The sequence below is a fragment of the Trypanosoma brucei genome, chromosome 3 (assembly GCF_000002445.2).
Source record: "Trypanosoma brucei brucei TREU927 chromosome 3, complete sequence".
In the NCBI taxonomy this organism is placed as follows: domain Eukaryota; phylum Euglenozoa; class Kinetoplastea; order Trypanosomatida; family Trypanosomatidae; genus Trypanosoma; species Trypanosoma brucei.
In genome coordinates, this window is record NC_007276.1 from 626,429 (window position 1) to 645,238 (window position 18,810).

Genomic DNA, 18,810 nt, shown 5'->3' on the forward strand with positions numbered 1-18,810 from the left:
TGTAAAAAGGTGGGGATTAGTTACGGGTGGAAGAAGAGGAGGAAGTTGAGGAAAAGATAGCAACGAAACAAAAGCTAAAGCTAAAGCAAAAAAAAAAAAGAAGAGAAAACGATAGAAGGGAGAGTAAAAAAACGGAAAAAAAACGGGAAAAAGTTAAGAGAACAATCATAGGGCAATAAAATAAGGCCAGATTTTCGCACAGGTGATAAACAGGAAACAATGGATGCGAAACTTGTGTTCTGTGCGCACTCGCTCAAGTTACCAACGCTGAGCATTCCCCCAGCTCTGTCAGTAGATAATGAAACCATCAACTTCAGATGTCCGGAACCTCTTGCAGAAGCTGGTTTCCCCGTTCCAAACGCATCATTTACTGCTGACGTGATGATGGAGCAACCGCAATCCCGCTCCATTTACCAGCGGGTGTTCGCAACAGCTGCACGGGATTTCGAAGGGCGTAAAAATCTGGTAGTTTTCAGCTACGGCGTGCGTTCCACACCGAAACGGCAGCTTATGTTTGGTTCGGAATCGGGTAGCGGTTATGCTGCGAAGATCATTGGCGATGTTGTGGATGTTGGTGCCACCAAAGGCATCTTCGCCATCTCTGCGTATGGTGTTGGTTCCTCAGAGCATCTCACCGACTTCACTGATGAGAATAACGAAATGGGAGTAATTGTAGAATCGGTGAAGGAGGGCCCGCGTGTGCGTATGGTTGGGCGTGTTCGTGTAACGTCATCGGAGGATGTGCGTTCCGTTTTTAACACAGTTACGAAGAACTATCAAAAACATTTCGAGTCAGTACTCCGCGAGAGGCAACCAACAGCTGAGCTTGAAGCCCTTCCGCCATATATGCCTGAGTCAATGATTCTTCAGCTCTACCGTTATGATGATGAGGAAGCATTCAGCGAGTATGTGGAAGCGAACTCCATGACGTTTGTTGCACTGGGAGACTCGGAACGGCCTGTTCTTTGTGGAATTGAAGAAGAAACTCAGCAGGAGTATGAAAAGACACAGAAAGTCCTTGCGTCAGCAGTAGGAATTATCTCCAGTATTCGCTGTAATCGTCTGCGCATTCCATTCGGCAAGTCGAAATTAAGTCAGCTCCTTCGCCGTGCATACAATGCCGAGAAGGGCAACCCCAACAACGGCTACAATGAGCCAACATCAACCGTTTTTATTATTCATGCCTTTACAGACGCTGTTTGGGCAGAGGAGTCATACCACTGCCTTTTACTCTCGCGACGAGTTAGCAGCGTTGTTGGCACGAGCAGCATCGGTTCCATTACGCGCGACCTCAGTGTCGATAAGTGGCGTTTGGATCAAGATATTATGGAGTTGCGTGATGAGCTTCAAATTGCGCGCACAGTGTATGACTACAGGCCCTGTATATATGACCAACCGAAGCCAGTTCAGAATATCAGAGAGGAGGAACAGAAACGCATTAGCGCCATTGTTTCAAAACGGGAGGAAGCCCGTGAAAGGCAGCTGAGTTTGGTCCGCGAGCAAGCCAAGCAGGATGCTGATAAAATCATTAAGGATCTCGAAGCTCGGACGGGGACGACGCTCTCGGCGCTGGAGGCCTCCCTCGAGGCGAAAATGAAGGAAAACTCGGCGCTTCATGCGGACAGGGAAAAACGAATTCATGAATATGAGCAAACCTTAGAAAAGATTCGCAAAAAGAAGCAGGAGGAGGAATCCGCGTGCGAGAAGCTACGTGAAGAGATGCTCCAGCTTGAACAGGAACTTAGTGTTCGGCAAAACGCAATTGAGAGCAAGCAGAAGAATTTGGAAATGATAAAGCTGGATAAGTCAAAGGGCCGTGACGCGGTTATGCGTGAGCGACAGTCCATACAAGCGATGCGCAAAACGGTGCTAGAGGAGAGGCGGCGTCAGCGCAAACAGTGGATTAACCAAATAAAAGAAATCAACGCTAAGGTTATTGATCAGGTCCGGATGCTGGCCGAGGAACGGAAGAAAAACGGTGAGCAGCCCACAGCAAATGAAGAGGCTGCTGAAAAGGCAATCATCGCGGATGTGCGAACTATCGAGGAATACTTGCCAAAACTCATTTCACTTGAGGACGTTCCCGTGAATTTGGAGGAGACGGAAGCCATTCGCCGACAATTTGCGGATGTGTTTGCGGAAGAGAAAAAGACATATCTTGCGCGGATCGAAGAGGAGAAGGCGCGGAGAGAAAAGCTGGAGCGTGGCCTCGAAGTATATCGTCAGCGCCTACTCGACACATATCAAGCTAAGAAAAAGGAGAAGGTGCATGACGCCATAACAAAAGAGCAACACCTCAGCTCATTGGTGGATCAAGTCATTACGTACTTGCGCAACGGTGTCCGAATGAGCAAAATTTCAAGCAAAGGAAATATTCGCCGGCGGTTCTACTTCCTCTCCGAAGATTACAAACGCATTCACTCCTGTGAGATTGATAACCAAGGCGCGCCAATCAGCCGGAAGAAACCACCCGTCACCATATGGCTGAAAGATATAAAGAAAGTGGTTATTGGCGTATACACATCTTCATTTACAAACTTTAGCAGTGAGGCTCAGTTGGCGAAGACGCGTCAGGAGGCCGTTTCTGACAGCGGAACTTACCGTCAAGACCCAACGCAAAACATCACCTCAGCCAACCTTGGTTTGCATAATTACAGATCCTTTGCACTTCTGCTTCGTGGAGGTAAATCTCTGGAAGTTGTTTGCGAAACGGACAGCGACTGCGAGGCTTGGCTTGTTGCGCTCAAGCGACTCCTTCAAATAAAATCTCCTATTGAGCGAATTCTTGAGGAAAGGATGAACGGCAATACGACGAAAGAATCACCAAGTAACACACATGAAGGTGCTGTTGATATAAAATGGGGTGGTTCACTTGATATACACAACATGCGCGGGTTTGTTTCCCTGTCGTCTGAAGAAGCCACGCTGTGTAGTGAAAACCACATCCCGCCCGCTTTGTTCCTTCGGATGAAGCAAGAAATGGCAGAAAAGGCGGAAAGGAATACCATCACGATTTATGATGTCCGTGTTTCTTCCGGTCTTGACTTATTCCGCTCAGGGAAGCTTTATGATTTCTTATGCGAAAAGAGAGTCATACCGCTCCCGTACTGAGCGGTGAAGGAAATATGAGAGTGTTATCAGGAGCCAACAGAATTTGTTTCTGAACTTTACCTTCCCTTCCTCTTTATTATTTCCCCTTATTTCAGTGATGATTCTGCTGCCGTCGCATTGTCCCACCCGCTACGTTCAATTATTTAGTAAATAGTTGGGAAGGGTGTCCACGTTTTTTTTTCAAGTTCTTTTTTTTTTTTTGGAACTTCCGGTCATATCCGAAATGGGCAGGGAGGTAGAAAGAGGAGGAAAGAGCAATATAAACTTGGTTCCAGTCTGCGTTGCGTGAAATCCCCACGTTTCGAAACTGAAATAATATGTTCGAATGTTATGCTTAATAGTAACAATCACAATAATAATAATAATACGTCTCACATCATCTTTCTTTCTTTCTTTATATTTAAATTTTTATTTGACAAAGAAAAAAGGATTATGGGTTTATAGTTAGGAAAAAATGACTATATTTCCCCAATAACTGAGTTAAGGCGCATACCGCAGCAACATGCGAAACCCAAGTTTCAGTACCACTCAAATATACATTCATTAGTTAAAAATTTTTTTGCTTGCGGAATGAAGCTCGTTAGCTCACGCAAAAGGTGATGAAGTGGAACCGGCAATTTTTACAAAAAAAAAGCGTTATTGCTTTAATGACACAAGGGTGGGTATTCTTCGTAAAAACATAACGGCGTGATATGGGGTCAAATATGCGGACAGCCGCATATTTTAATTTTCGCACATGAAAAAAGCTCACCCGCAGCCACATCTCACTAGGGAAAGTTAGGAAGGGTAAAGTGCTCCCGCAAACGATGTGACGGAAGGATCAGAAATGATGCATTTGAAGATGGGGGCTGCCGGATTTTATTATTTTGGGCCGGGGGAATACTCTTGCAAATGTGTGGAACGGGGGAAAAGGCAACACGAGGGGAGGGTTTTTTTTTAAAAAAAAGTGTCCGGGGAACAGGAATTTAATACGCTGTGCGGAGCATGGTGAAATTGGCAGAGGATGGTTTCATGGGAAGGACAGAGGTAGAATTCGGGCAAAACTGCTTGGAAGAAACTAAGCGAGGGTGCAATTTGTTAGAAATATCTAAATAAAGCGAACGTGGCGGATTGGGGGAAAGGGCGAGAGGAAACGCAAGAAACGCGAGCGCTTCTGTCAAATACGGAAATACAGGAAATTGGAAGCAGGGCCAAGTTATCCGGTCAGATGCATAAAGACGCAACTCCCTCGTAATAATCCTCTGGAGAATACCATTAGGAAGTTTTATTTTAAAAAAAAAAAACTTTCGAAGTTCAACGCAAGATTCTTCGGAAGTACCGCAAAACTAAAACCGTGCCTACACTCGCTCCAGTCGACAAGACGCTTTTAGCTAGTTTCTCAGTTGAGGTTGCACCTTTTGCTCCCAAGCATACTTGTTGTTTTGCTTTATCTGAAGAGATATAAAAAAAATACCACGCATCCGCAAAATGCGTCTGAACCAAACCGATCTTTTATGTATCGTATCAACTAGCCGATGAGGTGCGTGAGGAAACTTCCTTCATAGAATTGCTAAAACAACAGGTGTGTGGGGAGGAAGAAAGTGTTGTATAACAGTTTTGCATCGTTAAGACTCCGTGGGCACGTACCTGAACCAAACGTTAGGATTTAAGGGGTGTGCTTAAAAAACTAGAAAAAATAACTTAAGTGGTTCTGGGAGGCGGTTTACACCGCTGGAGGTGAATAATCTTCGTATGGAAGTCACGCATTCGCTCCCATTCCATTCGCACCGCGGCTTCTGTTCCAGGCAAGTTACCTTGCTTTCGAAACCAGAGCATCCTCTTTTAGAGGACGTAGTCGGTTTTTTCCCCTCCAGTCCATTATCAGTATTATTGGATTCGTCCTTTTCTTTTTCGCTTGAATTGTTTGGGACAGGTCGTGCCCCCCTCTTCAATTCGTTTACTTGGTTTTGAATCTTCACGAGGTACTCCTCGGCTTGGATCAGTTCTTCCATTCTGGTTGCAGCTTCTCGCAACTTTAGATACCACGAAATTGTTGGCGTGCTTTCATTGACGTGTCTTGGGAGATATATTACGCATCGGCCATGGCCAACCTCGGTGCTTCCGTCGCAGCCGTTGTGTAAGTCGGCGCCGCGCGCGCCCAGTAAGTTTCGTGAATCCGATGAAGAGTCCGGTATTTCCTGGAGTTCGCCAAGGAAGAAAGCGACCGCCTCTGAGAGCGCTTGAAGCGGCCGAGTTTTCTCTCTCCTCACGTTGCTGCACTTGGGATGGAGCAAATTCCAGTGATCAGGAGAATTTCTCTGGGGTACCCATGATCCTACATAAGTGGTGTTGCATCCATCACAGCAAACCGCGCTGCCGCCTTTGCCTTCGCTGGATGCTGCACAGATGCACAGTAAATCAAGCGCCAGCGCATCACCCGCTTTATTTCCGGGCTGGCCGCCAGCTCTTCCACATAACTCCGACCTCCCACCCCGCGTGCGCCCGACCACCACCTGTTTATGACCGTTGCCGTACAGCGCTTCTGTTAAATTTTTTCTGATAGCTGATAAGGCCCGGCCGTTCCATAAATCACCGTTCTCTTCCTTATATGTTTTCGCTTTTAGTTTAAGTTCCTCAAGTTTTTTAACATTTTCTTCGGGCGCTTCGGCCTCTCCCTGAATTTCGTCTTCTGTTTCCTTAACCTTGCGCTCCAGATCCTCCGGTGTTTGTGTATCCAGCGCAAGATTTACAAAACCACACAGCGCTTCGAATTCCTTTCCATTCACAATGTTGTTTTCATGCGCCTTTGAATTGACGCAGATATGTTGCAGCGTTACCACCGCAACAAACACGATGTAACTCCTCATCCCCAACAATTTCGTATATGCCTTTTTGTTCACAATGATGTCACCTGTCTCCCCAGAAAATTCGAAAGATGACGTACCAAACTTAGCGAAAAATACACACATACCGCGTAGGTGAGGATCATGACGAATAAAAAGCTCTCTCGGCTTCTCTCCCCAGCACACACACAAAAAATTGTTACATAACGTTTCAGCTCCCTTGAGAAGTCATAGCATCACAAGAGAGCTCCACATGGAAGCCACCGCTGCTATCTCGATAGCAGCATCAAAAAGCCAGACACAAATTCCAAAAAAAGAAGGTGATACCACCTTAATTATTCATCCAAAGAAAAACGAATTCATATGCGATTGTTAATAAACCCACATATTGTTAAAATGAAACACACGTACACATAAAAGCAAAATATAAAAAAGATACTGCACGACAATGTTGGTAGCGTACCAGTAAACTAAGACATACAAAAAAGGGATAGAATCATTAATGTAAAAATATCAGTTGTTATATCTATATAGTTGAATCCATTATTATTTACTTCAGCATTGCCACCTTCACCATCATCCTGACCTCGGTTACTTCGCCATAGCTCAGCATCACCACCTAGCTTCACCTCAAGAAATATTTCCTCTGCCTCATGTTGGTATTCTTCCAATTCGTGAAGATGACTGTCAGACTCTTTGGCATACTTTGCCATTTCTTGTAGTTGCTCGGTGGCGTTAGTAAGATGGTTGTACCAAGGGATCCCACCATTTTCAAGTGTGTAGTTGTAGCTGACACATGTGAATCCAGCAGTATGACCCGTGCAGGTGCGATTCTCGTTGTTTAATGTTTTCACATAACCAAGAATACCCTTCACCTGATACTTATCCTGTTCCATTTCCACTAACGCATCGAACTGAGCTAGCGCACTCTTTAAGGTTTTCACATTAGATGCAATATTCTTGTACACGCAAGCTTTACTAATCACATCCCATGCCTCAGTATGGTTGTATTTTATATTTTCAGGCTTGCAGGTATTATAGTTGCTCGGACAATACTCAGCCATCATAGTCCAACTACCATTTTTAGGTCTCCTTATTGCATCCTTACAAGGACAGTCATATCCACTGTATATGTTTTCACTACTTGAGCCAGTATCCATTTGGTATACGCGTGTCTGTCGCTCTTCCTTCTTTTTTTCTATAGCCTCTCCCACACATAGGCAAAAGAAGTCATTAATTAGTGTCTTTCCAACTAGCTTGTCTCCGTAAGAACCACAGCTTGCGTCCGCATTGTAGACACTATTGAACAACAGTGATTTGTTTCCCCTCATGGCTTCCTCCAGAGTTTTATTCTCATTTCTTGCCACATCCACAGCGTCGCCATACACAGCCCTCAGCATATTTTCTTCAGCAGAGCGACTTGCATTCAAGGCTTTTGTCCTATTCACCTCTATCTGCTCCTTAAGCTTTTTCGCCTTCTCAAATAGTTTCTTCATCTCCTGATATGCTGTCGTGCTGTTAGATGAATTGTTCGAGCCCTTATTGCCACCAGCAGCTTCTGCCTCACTGACCATTTCCTCCAAATTCTTCAGAATCTCTCCTTCCTTCTCACGATTCTTAAAGGAGGGTTGCGGGGCCTCTGCTTGCGTGATTCGGTAAATCTTGCACAGTGTTTCGAACTCACCAACGTTGTGATGTTTTTCATCTGCATCGACGGTCTCCATAATCCTATCCCAGTCAAGCATATCAGTTCTCCATCGATATTCTGCCATATCACCCTGAGAGGAAGGAGATAAAACAACCACAAGCATCCCAACGGCAAACACTGTTTCGTGTCTCATCGTGATTTTGCCTCTACAATCATCAGTCAAAAGGAGGGAAAAAAATCTTATTATCACGTTCATTACTGTTATTGACAAACACAACAAACATGGAGATACATCAATGTATCGAAGTTAACAAGTGCCCGACACAAGTCAACCGAAACAGTATCCAACAAAACAGGAAGCACATCCCAATACATACAGTTAGATGAGTGTATTCTTTCAAGCTGGACATCAACGTTAGACTTCCTCACAACTGCGGTATTCTCCTTTTCGTTACACCATTTCTCCTAATTTCCTCCCCAAAAAATCTGCTTTATTTGATACCATGCCAGTATATCCAATTTTCCAACTGAGTTCCTCTTGCACTCCCTTGATTTCCTCAATAATAAGCTGATCCATTCTCTTAATGAAGACTTGCACCTTTATGCCATGTTTTTTTCCACATCCTTCATTGGATCTGTTAGTTTAAGTTGCCATTTTATGGTCTTATTTGCTAATAGATTACGTGCTTAATTCGCACGTGTTACCTTTATCCAATGCACACAACTCTGCTGCTGAACTCCACTCAGCATATCCTCCTCCACTCATACGCATACTCACAAAACTTTTTGTTTACCTATTCTTGACCATGCACAGTTTCCTGCCTTCCATTTTCTTAAGCCATACACTAGAAAAGATAAAAGTTGTATTTTCAAAACACCATCTCGGATACTTATGCTCACTATTGAGGCCCTTGATTATATGGTGACATGATGGAATATTATGGTATTTTCCAACACAAAAAAGTCCCAGAATAATTAGTGACCTTCCCTGTCAGCACCCTCATTTAGATCGTTCACCTCATTAACCAGCCACCATCCTTATAGATACGCTGGTAGAAAAAAACGGAAGTTATGCACGTTATCGCCCATCCCCTCAACGAATTCTATCCACCCTTACCCCACACAGGTTTTTTGCATAAGAAACGACAAACAAGAAACAAAACTACTCTTGTGAGCACAAAACCAAATATTTCTTCCTTACTTCACATGCAGAAAGAATTAACACACCCCACTACCCTACAACACAAATGGTGGAGGGACAGCCATAGTCACTACCACTCACAATTAAGATAACCCAGACAGGGAAACTCCAGATAAAGAAATGCCCAGTTACGAGAAAGATCCTAGCGCGCACACGTAAAGATATTTCATTTATTATGGAACAGGGAGAATATTAATGAAAGTACTTTTCAGATGGTAAAATTAGTACTCTTCATATTATCAATGTTATTCGTGCTGAACTGCAGCGAAGTGAAATTCCTATGGATATCGTTGAAGTAGCTCTGCAGTAAAGTGATATTGGCCATCATATCCAGGAGTTCAGGAGGTGCTTTGCCAGAAGTAAAAGGTTCGATAAGAGGGTCAAATATCTCCTCCACGTAAATTTGGAGCTGAAAAAAAGCGGGGCCGTTCTCACGCCAGTTTATTAAGCCAGTTGAATTCTTCACCGCACCACCCTTATATAAGTTGTCACGCGGTAAGTTCAAGCATTTGCTCACAGATCCAGATCCAGTTAAAACATCAATTTGAAGGCAACCTCCCCTGTATTTTTGGAGAGTGATCTCGTTCACACCGGTTAATAAAGGACATGTCTGATCAACACATACGACTGGGAACCCCCTGACACCTTTCAGCGCTCCTTTCTTGCACTCGGGTCCTTCATCATTGCTCACGGCTTTAACGTCATCCCACACAGTTCTTGCGATCTCAGCAATAGCTGTGTAATATTTATTTGATGTTATGAGGGCACCAGGTATTGCATTCCTCACTGCCCTCACGCTTTCATTAACCTCAGCAAATAATCCACCTGCCTTAGCAACAAGATCTCCCATTGCATTTCCATAAGATATAAGGTTTTCCAATTTATCATTTTCCTCTACCATTACACTGCTAATAACACTCAAATATATAACACTTTCGCCTGTTTTCCCTTCCATGTCATCCAGCATACGAGACGCATTTGCGTATACCTCCTCATTCAAAAAAAGCTTCCTCTCGCCATCTGTATATAGTTTGTTTAAGGCATCTGAAAGACATTTGAGGTAACATACGGATTGGTTTAAGTTTGTGCCCTTGTCATCATCTATTGATGTGCAATAACTTTCTTCTGCCACTCCAAAGGTCACAAAAAAAAAAACAACCAATCCTACAATCTTAATTTTCATTACTAAACAATTACATTTGACAAGAGGAATGAAAAAAACACATACACATCGCCACACAAAACCAATGAGTGTCACAAATGTATAATCCCAATACCCACAGTGTTTCATACACATAACATTGAACCACATAATAAATATTGCTACAAGAGACGTTAAACCCAACAGAATATGATGCTCCTTCTTCATTGTCAATCCTCCTTCATCCGTCACATCGTCATCATCCTCACTTCCATTGCATTTCCTCCCACTCTCCTTGAAATATTTACACACAATCAGGTTTTGAGATAGCAACTCTTTCAGTTTATTTTCATGCCCAGTAAAGGAAACAAAGATCAGCTCTACATCACCGTACCGTTTGGTGATACTCCCATATCATTTTGTGACTAAATTGTAGCTGTTGATAAGCTAGGGCACTATATCACTGAACATTAGGGTGACAACACCATCCCTATGGTAGTTAACGAAACCTCCGGTAGTTCCCACTATGAAAGTTCCAACTCCTGCAACCGCAGCACCTTACGTACCCATGATCCAGCAATTGATGGTTGCTATCGGTTGTAAATTCAATTGGTTGATTAGCTGTGTAATTATTTGTGCAACCAATATACCATCATTTGGCATATCTTCAGTGAAAGAGAAATTACACATGTTAGGAGATTCCGCTACTCTGTGCTTATGTTAATTACTTTAACATTCATTTCCTGAAGAGGCGGCTTTCTCCTTCACAAGACAACAACCATTTGCTTTAGCATTTGTTTGTCTAAAAACCATTACCAGATCCTTCAACACTTGTCCAATTGACAATGATGCATTCACAACATGATTAGACACTCTTATTTCGTTTAAATAACTTGCGTCTATTACCTGTCCAGGTTCATCTGTATTCTTCATTATATTCCTCAACCTCTACGTTATCGCTTTCCATGCCCTTCCCTTTACATCATAGTGATATCACCACATCAGAAACCCATTCAACATTTACATAGCCTCCGATTGTCATCTTCAAAACACTAACACTCACAGTCCCCAAGGCACAACTGAAGCTAAATACCGTTTGTGTCCCTTGACGGACACCTCAACTCAGTGCCAGGGTCTAGCACCCTGCTCAGGTAAGAGAAAAAAAGCGACAGCATCCTACTCCATTAGGATTAAGTTCAGACGGAAAATCCAAGGCTTCAATTCACAATGGAGCACACACCGTAAACGTTACAGGACAAGCATTATTCTTGGAAATAAAATAGGCACAGTTGCTGTGCCGTCAACTATACCAAAAAGAAATCCACTATTATTACCATTAGTGTTAGTATTGGCGCAGTGGAGCCACATATGATGTTGTGTGTCACAGCAGAAAGAGCAAAAACACCACCAACGGTGAAATAGCCTGAGCGACATTTTTCGGCCGAAGTGGCTGGTGTGAGGGTTGGAGTGAGTGATTGGTTCTTGTTTCACCAAGAGGAACCAAGTCAGGGTCGGTGGTGCTTTGTGTAGCTGCACTTGTGTTGGGTGCCATTGGTGTATTGCCATCAGTTGCCGTTGAGGGAGATTGCTTGGGACGTTGCTCGGGAGATGGATCCTCCTCTGGTTGTACCTTTATTTCCGGGGGTGACTGACGGGGTGGTGAGCCTCTTGTTGGAATAGGCGGTTCCCTCTGCTCCTGCGGTGGCATTTTGTTGACTTTTTGTGCATTTTCCTTTTTAGGGGTTTTCAACCTTTTGACAAGGTCTTCTAGTTGTGTCAACCACTCAATTTTGACTTGATTTGCTCCTCCGCCTTCCATTTTATAGAAAACACATGGGGCGTTATTTGCACTGCCAGACCCTCCACAAGATTTGGTGATCGGCTCCCGCCCGTGTCCGAAGCGCTTAGTTTCCCTCTCTGTTGTTTTCTCGGTCATTTCATTCAGTTTTTTCCTAAGATTTTGGACGGTTGTGGTTAATGATTCAAAACCGATGCTTTCTATATTAATTTGCTCGGTGCACTTTTGCTTGATTTTCCCCCAACTTTCTTCGGCTCTGTCCTTGTTTCCCCAACTTTCGGCAGGATCATACCACGCATTGGCTTCGTAGCACAGATTTTTTTGGTGGTCACCGTTTCCGCTGGGTCTGCAAAGACACAGAAGGTCCAGCGCTAACGCTTTGCCTCCAAATCCGCCTCCGAATATGCTGGTGTAGCCACAGTCAGCTTCTCGTTTTTCTTTTCCAGTCCAATTAAGGGAGCCATCGCTGTCACTACCGTACAAGACTTTCATCGCGGAACTGTCGAAGTCGTTTGCGACCTCGGCTGTGAGTCTCTCTTTCTCCACCCACTCGTGTATTCTCAGTGTCAAATTTAAGAAACTGCAGAGCACGTCAAACTCCCTTTGGTTCAACGTATTTTCTATCTCTGCGGCCGGCACGCTCAACCCTGCCGCCTTCCAAACCACGCACAGCATAGTCACTAATATTTTCCACATCGCCTTCCTAAGCATCAATAAAAAAAATGAAACAGATAGTAGAGAAATCTCCAATGAGAGGGGCAGGGACACTTTTAAAGGGTGAAAGTTTAACCCTATTAGGTATTTCATGAAACATCAGCAGAGGTCAACCAGAGAAGATATGAAAGCTCATATCTCCATAGACTACATTTATTTTTTTAAAAGTCTCTTTACCATCCCAAGACTAGTTTGGCACTTAAGTTTACTTCTGGTTTTGATACTTGCTGCCATTGTCTTAACCTATCTGCCTTAAAGTTTTGATAACATCAAGGGTTTCCGCTCTTTTTTGGGGGCCTCCATCTTCAAATGCATCATTTCTGATCCTTCCGTCACATTGTTTGCGGGAGCACTTTACCCTTCCTAACTTTCCCTAGTGAGATGTGGCTGCAGGAGAGCTTTTTCATATGTGGAAATAAAACCACGCGGCTATCCGCATATTTGACCCCATATCACGCCGTTATGTTTTTACGAAGAATACCCACCCTTGTGCCATTAAAGCAATAACGTTTTTTTTGTAAAAATGCGATTAATTATTAACATGACTATTGAAAACGCTATTGTGATGTTGAACATGGTTTACCGTTTCAATTCAATTATTTCACCACAACAATAGCCAAATAATACACGATCTACCAAACAAACGCAACAGAAAGGCATTCACCAACTTCAGAAAAAAAATTTATTCAAACGGTTTTCAAACAGTACATATCCTACCATTCCCACCCAAAACACCTCAGAAACTGTTGATTTTCAAGGTAAATCACAAATCGAAACATAAGCAGCAAACTACCCCACCCATACAAATACACGAGAATAAATGTGGTATAACAATACCAGATAAGCTCGGTGACCGTATCCTACACCAAAATAGGTATTAATAACAATGTGAGGCTTGGGCACAAAATATGAAGGGCCATTGATTCCGCCTTTTTTCTTAGGGCAGAGGAGTTCTGTTCCCTTTCATTGGTGATGAGGCTATTATTATCACCCCAAAACCAGTTTTTTTTATCACTGCCTCTCCATGTGGATATTTTCCTTGTCTGGCGACCCGGCACTCACTTTTTTCTGCTTTTCTTAGGTGATGTTAATTGATTGCCTTACAGCCTATACCATTTATCTATTCACGAACGTTACTGTTGGGAGGCGGTTATACGGAGACAATGTCAACGTGCCAAATTCGAGTACGCAGAGATCCACCACATGCCAAAGGTAAAACTATGCGCCATGCTACAACAATGCATCGAGCTTCAAAACACTTCTCCACTACAAAAATCTCCCCCCAGTTCTGACGCTATGTTTTATTGAGCACAATTTCGTAGATGAGGGCGAGCCCTGGACGTTTATCGCCCACCATCCCACTACCTTATGTAACGTGACGGACAGCAACCGAACAAAAGGGTCGTATCCTTTCGTTTTCTACACATATCACTTTGAATCCGAGAAGGAGTTCAACAGATGACAAACATAATGCAGTACGTACTAAAACAAAAAACACTTTTTACTTGAATCCCTATATCAACTCACAATCGACAGCACATATTCGACATTAACTAACTCCATCATTAAAATACACTCCACTCTAACACAGAAACAACCCAATGTGATGCTTAGTTACCATAACAAAGGAATACGCCTCACGTTTCACAAACATGGGTACGAAGTCATTCCACCCTAGTACACACATTTGGTCACCTCACATTAATAACCTGTTTCTTAAACGCGTAAGGCGTTGTTTAAATTTCACGTTGTCATATAATATAATATTCCATACATAATTCTGCCTGCAGAGTCCACACCATATCGACAGCTGCCTTCATTTTGTTTCAGTGCAAACGCCTAAACCCCTTCTAAAGGAGTCTGGCGTAGTATAAAGATATACAATGCTACAAATACCAGAGCAGCTAGATTGAAACACAGGTGGTGAGGAACTATCGGCATCTGGGGATGAATGACTTCATTCAAATGGGCATGCACGAATGCAGCACCTTTGAAGGGACAAAAACTCGTTTTAGAAAGAAAACTGACAAATAATTTGTACTCTCAGAGAAATAGGAGCAACACTGGAAAAAAAACCTGGTAGATAGGTGGTTGCAGCGGCTGAGATTTGCTTTTCTGCTGTTCCGGGGGGCGAACAGAGGAAGTTCCGTTACGTTCGCTGCCAAAAGTGGAGGAGACAGTACCTTTATTTTCGGATTTGAGGTGGCCGTCATCCTTAGAGGGTGAACCATTTTCCTCCTTTTTAGGGGTCGCAGAAACCGAACTACCATTTCTCACCGGCTCTTCAGAAAGCACAGGGCCGTACTCGGATGATGGAGGTGCCTCACCTTTGTTAGAGGCCTCGTCGCGACTTGAGTCTCCACCCGCTTCCACAACTGGTGAAGCGACTTCGGGTGTTGAGAGCCCAAGGAACTCACTAACCTTTGCGGTTACACATCTGTGCGGTGAAAAGCAGGTCAATCCCCCGCCGCAAACGGTACAGTTCCCCTCTGCAGGTGCGCCCGAAGGAACCCTGTGTGCCAGGGTGCAGTTTTTCTGTGCATACGTCATGAGACGATTCTCCTCGTTTCTAGTTATACGGCTTTCAATTCCCAATACTTCCGTGCACTTACCCACATATCCAATTCTTCCCTCCCATACATTCTCACACATGGCCACACGTTGAACGAAACCGAACAGTATTATTGGTAGGCACAGCATTTCAGAATTCTACACTGCCTGAGTTGCTCCAACACCAGCGCAAAGAAAAATAATAAACACCTCATACATAACATATATCATACAGTTATGTGTGTTTATACTTTGTTTCAAAATATATCGTATTGAATACAAATAGCAGACACATGACACGAAAAAATCCCATTAAGCGTTAACATGACATAAAATACCCTATTCAGATGCAACCGAACAAAAGGGTCGTATCCTTTCATTTTCTACGCATATCACTTTTGATCCAAGATACGGTTAAACAGGTGACAAACATAATGCAGTACGTACTAAAACAAAAAACACTTTTTACTTGAATCCCTATATCAACTCACAATCGACAACACATATTCGACATTAACTAACTCCATCATTAAAATACACTCCACTCTAACACAGAAACAACCCAATGTGATGCTTAGTTACCATAACAAAGGAATACGCCTCACGTTTCACAAACATGGGTACGAAGTCATTCCACCCTAGTACACACATTTGGTCACCTCACATTAATAACCTGTTTCTTAAACGCGTAAGGCGTTGTTTAAATTTCACGTTGTCATATAATATAATATTCCATACATAATTCTGCCTGCAGAGTCCACACCATATCGACAGCTGCCTTCATCTTACTTCCAAACAAACGCCTAAAACTCTTCTAAAGGAGTCTGGCGTAGCATAAAGATATACAATGACGCAAACACCAAAGAAGCTAGATTGAAACACAGGTGGGGAGGAACTATCGGCATCTGGGGATGAATGACTTCATTCAAATGGGCATGCACGAATGCAGCACCTTTGAAGGGACAAAAACTCGTTTTAGAAAGAAAACTGACAAATAATTTGTACTCTCAGAGAAATAGGAGCAACACTGAGGAAAACACCTGGTAGATAGGTGGTTGCAGCGGCTGAGATTTGCTTGTCTGCTGTTCCGGGGGGCGAACAGAGGAAGTTCCGTTACGTTCGCTGCCAAAAGTGGAGGAGACAGTACCTTTATTTTCGGATTTGAGGTGGCCGTCATCCTTAGAGGGTGAACCATTTTCCTCCTTTTTAGGGGTCGCAGAAACCGAACTACCATTTCTCACCGGCTCTTCAGAAAGCACAGGGCCGTACTCGGATGATGGAGGTGCCTCACCTTTGTTAGAGGCATCGTCGCGACTTGAGTCTCCACCCGCTTCCACAACTGGTGAAGCGACTTCGGGTGTTGAGAGCCCAAGGAACTCACTAACCTTTGCGGTTACACATCTGTGCGGTGAAAAGCAGGTCAATCCCCCGCCGCAAACGGTACAGTTCCCCTCTGCAGGTGCGCCCGAAGGAACCCTGTGTGCCAGGGTGCAGTTTTTCTGTGCATACGTCATGAGACGATTCTCCTCGTTTCTAGTTATACGGCTTTCAATTCCCAATACTTCCGTGCACTTACCCACATATCCAATTCTTCCCTCCCATACATTCTCACACATGGCCACACGTTGAACGAAACCGAACAGTATTATTGGTAGGCACAGCATTTCAGAATTCTACACTGCCTGAGTTGCTCCAACACCAGCGCAAAGAAAAATAATAAACACCTCATACATAACATATATCATACAGTTATGTGTGTTTATACTTTGTTTCAAAATATATCGTATTGAATACAAATAGCAGACACATGACACGAAAAAATCCCATTAAGCGTTAACATGACATAAAATACCCTATTCAGATGCAACCGAACAAAAGGGTCGTATCCTTTCATTTTCTACGCATATCACTTTTGATCCAAGATACGGTTAAACAGGTGACAAACATAATGCAGTACGTACTAAAACAAAAAACACTTTTTACTTGAATCCCTATATCAACTCACAATCGACAACACATATTCGACATTAACTAACTCCATCATTAAAATACACTCCACTCTAACACAGAAACAACCCAATGTGATGCTTAGTTACCATAACAAAGGAATACGCCTCACGTTTCACAAACATGGGTACGAAGTCATTCCACCCTAGTACACACATTTGGTCACCTCACATTAATAACCTGTTTCTTAAACGCGTAAGGCGTTGTTTAAATTTCACGTTGTCATATAATATAATATTCCATACATAATTCTGCCTGCAGAGTCCACACCATATCGACAGCTGCCTTCATCTTACTTCCAAACAAACGCCTAAAACTCTTCTAAAGGAGTCTGGCGTAGCATAAAGATATACAATGACGCAAACACCAAAGAAGCTAGATTGAAACACAGGTGGGGAGGAACTATCGGCATCTGGGGATGAATGACTTCATTCAAATGGGCATGCACGAATGCAGCACCTTTGAAGGGACAAAAACTCGTTTTAGAAAGAAAACTGACAAATAATTTGTACTCTCAGAGAAATAGGAGCAACACTGAGGAAAACACCTGGTAGATAGGTGGTTGCAGCGGCTGAGATTTGCTTGTCTGCTGTTCCGGGGGGCGAACAGAGGAAGTTCCGTTACGTTCGCTGCCAAAAGTGGAGGAGACAGTACCTTTATTTTCGGATTTGAGGTGGCCGTCATCCTTAGAGGGTGAACCATTTTCCTCCTTTTTAGGGGTCGCAGAAACCGAACTACCATTTCTCACCGGCTCTTCAGAAAGCACAGGGCCGTACTCGGATGATGGAGGTGCCTCACCTTTGTTAGAGGCATCGTCGCGACTTGAGTCTCCACCCGCTTCCACAACTGGTGAAGCGACTTCGGGTGTTGAGAGCCCAAGGAACTCACTAACCTTTGCGGTTACACATCTGTGCGGTGAAAAGCAGGTCAATCCCCCGCCACAAACGGTACAGTTCCCCTCTGCAGGTGCGCCCGAAGGAACCCTGTGTGCCAGGGTGCAGTTTTTCTGTGCATACGTCATGAGACGATTCTCCTCGTTTCTAGTTATACGGCTTTCAATTCCCAATACTTCCGTGCACTTACCCACATATCCAATTCTTCCCTCCCATACATTCTCACACATGGCCACACGTTGAACGAAACCGAACAGTATTATTGGTAGGCACAGCATTTCAGAATTCTACACTGCCTGAGTTGCTCCAACACCAGCGCAAAGAAAAATAATAAACACCTCATACATAACATATATCATACAGTTATGTGTGTTTATACTTTGTTTCAAAATATATCGTATTGAATACAAATAGCAGACACATGACACGAAAAAATCCCATTAAGCGTTAACATGACATAAAATACCCTATTCAGATGCAACCGAACAAAAGGGTCGTATCCTTTCGTTTTCTACACATATCACTTTTGATCCAAGATACGGTTAAACAGGTGACAAACATAATGCAGTACGTACTAAAACAAAAAACACTTTTTACTTGAATCCCTATATCAACTCACAATCGACAACACATATTCGACATTAACTAACTCCATCATTAAAATACACTCCACTCTAACACAGCAACAACCCAATGTGATGCTTAGTTACCATAACAAAGGAATACGCCTCACGTTTCACAAACATGGGTACGAAGTCATTCCACCCTAGTACACACATTTGGTCACCTCACATTAATAACCTGTTTCTTAAACGCGTAAGGCGTTGTTTAAATTTCACGTTGTCATATAATATAATATTCCATACATAATTCTGCCTGCAGAGTCCACACCATATCGACAGCTGCCTTCATCTTACTTCCAAAC

General features: G+C 43.3%; 8 protein-coding genes and 1 pseudogene across 8 annotated transcripts, besides 6 other annotated features; 1 reads left to right on the forward strand and 8 right to left on the reverse strand.

Moving 5' to 3' along the window:
- Positions 1 to 18,810: part of a sequence feature (sequence corresponds to BAC RPCI93-48O8) that runs on past both edges of the window.
- Positions 83 to 152: a sequence feature (A-rich).
- Tb927.3.2490 (hypothetical protein, conserved) lies at positions 220 to 3,111 on the forward strand (the record flags this gene model as incomplete). Its single annotated transcript, XM_838750.1, has 1 exon — positions 220 to 3,111. One exon carries the CDS (start codon positions 220 to 222, stop codon positions 3,109 to 3,111), a length of 2,892 nt encoding a protein of 963 aa, XP_843843.1.
- Positions 3,447 to 3,478: a microsatellite.
- Positions 3,505 to 3,525: a sequence feature (AT_rich).
- Positions 4,374 to 4,394: a sequence feature (AT_rich).
- Tb927.3.2500 (hypothetical protein) lies at positions 4,770 to 5,957 on the reverse strand (the record flags this gene model as incomplete). Its single annotated transcript, XM_838751.1, has 1 exon — positions 4,770 to 5,957. The coding sequence occupies one exon, from the start codon at positions 5,955 to 5,957 to the stop codon at positions 4,770 to 4,772; it is 1,188 nt and encodes a 395-aa protein (XP_843844.1).
- On the reverse strand, positions 6,404 to 7,774 carry Tb927.3.2510 (expression site-associated gene (ESAG) protein, putative; the record flags this gene model as incomplete). The annotated part of the gene is made up of 1 exon (XM_838752.1): positions 6,404 to 7,774. The coding sequence occupies one exon, from the start codon at positions 7,772 to 7,774 to the stop codon at positions 6,404 to 6,406; it is 1,371 nt and encodes a 456-aa protein (XP_843845.1).
- Positions 8,991 to 9,965, reverse strand: Tb927.3.2520 (expression site-associated gene (ESAG) protein, putative; the record flags this gene model as incomplete). Its single annotated transcript, XM_838753.1, has 1 exon — positions 8,991 to 9,965. The coding sequence occupies one exon, from the start codon at positions 9,963 to 9,965 to the stop codon at positions 8,991 to 8,993; it is 975 nt and encodes a 324-aa protein (XP_843846.1).
- Tb927.3.2530 lies at positions 10,092 to 10,943 on the reverse strand (annotated as a pseudogene).
- Positions 11,030 to 11,235: a mobile genetic element.
- Tb927.3.2540 (variant surface glycoprotein (VSG)-related, putative) lies at positions 11,305 to 12,528 on the reverse strand (the record flags this gene model as incomplete). The annotated part of the gene is made up of 1 exon (XM_838754.1): positions 11,305 to 12,528. The coding sequence occupies one exon, from the start codon at positions 12,526 to 12,528 to the stop codon at positions 11,305 to 11,307; it is 1,224 nt and encodes a 407-aa protein (XP_843847.1).
- Positions 14,479 to 15,135, reverse strand: Tb927.3.2550 (hypothetical protein, conserved; the record flags this gene model as incomplete). Its single annotated transcript, XM_838755.1, has 1 exon — positions 14,479 to 15,135. One exon carries the CDS (start codon positions 15,133 to 15,135, stop codon positions 14,479 to 14,481), a length of 657 nt encoding a protein of 218 aa, XP_843848.1.
- On the reverse strand, positions 15,993 to 16,649 carry Tb927.3.2560 (hypothetical protein, conserved; the record flags this gene model as incomplete). Its single annotated transcript, XM_838756.1, has 1 exon — positions 15,993 to 16,649. One exon carries the CDS (start codon positions 16,647 to 16,649, stop codon positions 15,993 to 15,995), a length of 657 nt encoding a protein of 218 aa, XP_843849.1.
- On the reverse strand, positions 17,507 to 18,163 carry Tb927.3.2570 (hypothetical protein, conserved; the record flags this gene model as incomplete). The annotated part of the gene is made up of 1 exon (XM_838757.1): positions 17,507 to 18,163. One exon carries the CDS (start codon positions 18,161 to 18,163, stop codon positions 17,507 to 17,509), a length of 657 nt encoding a protein of 218 aa, XP_843850.1.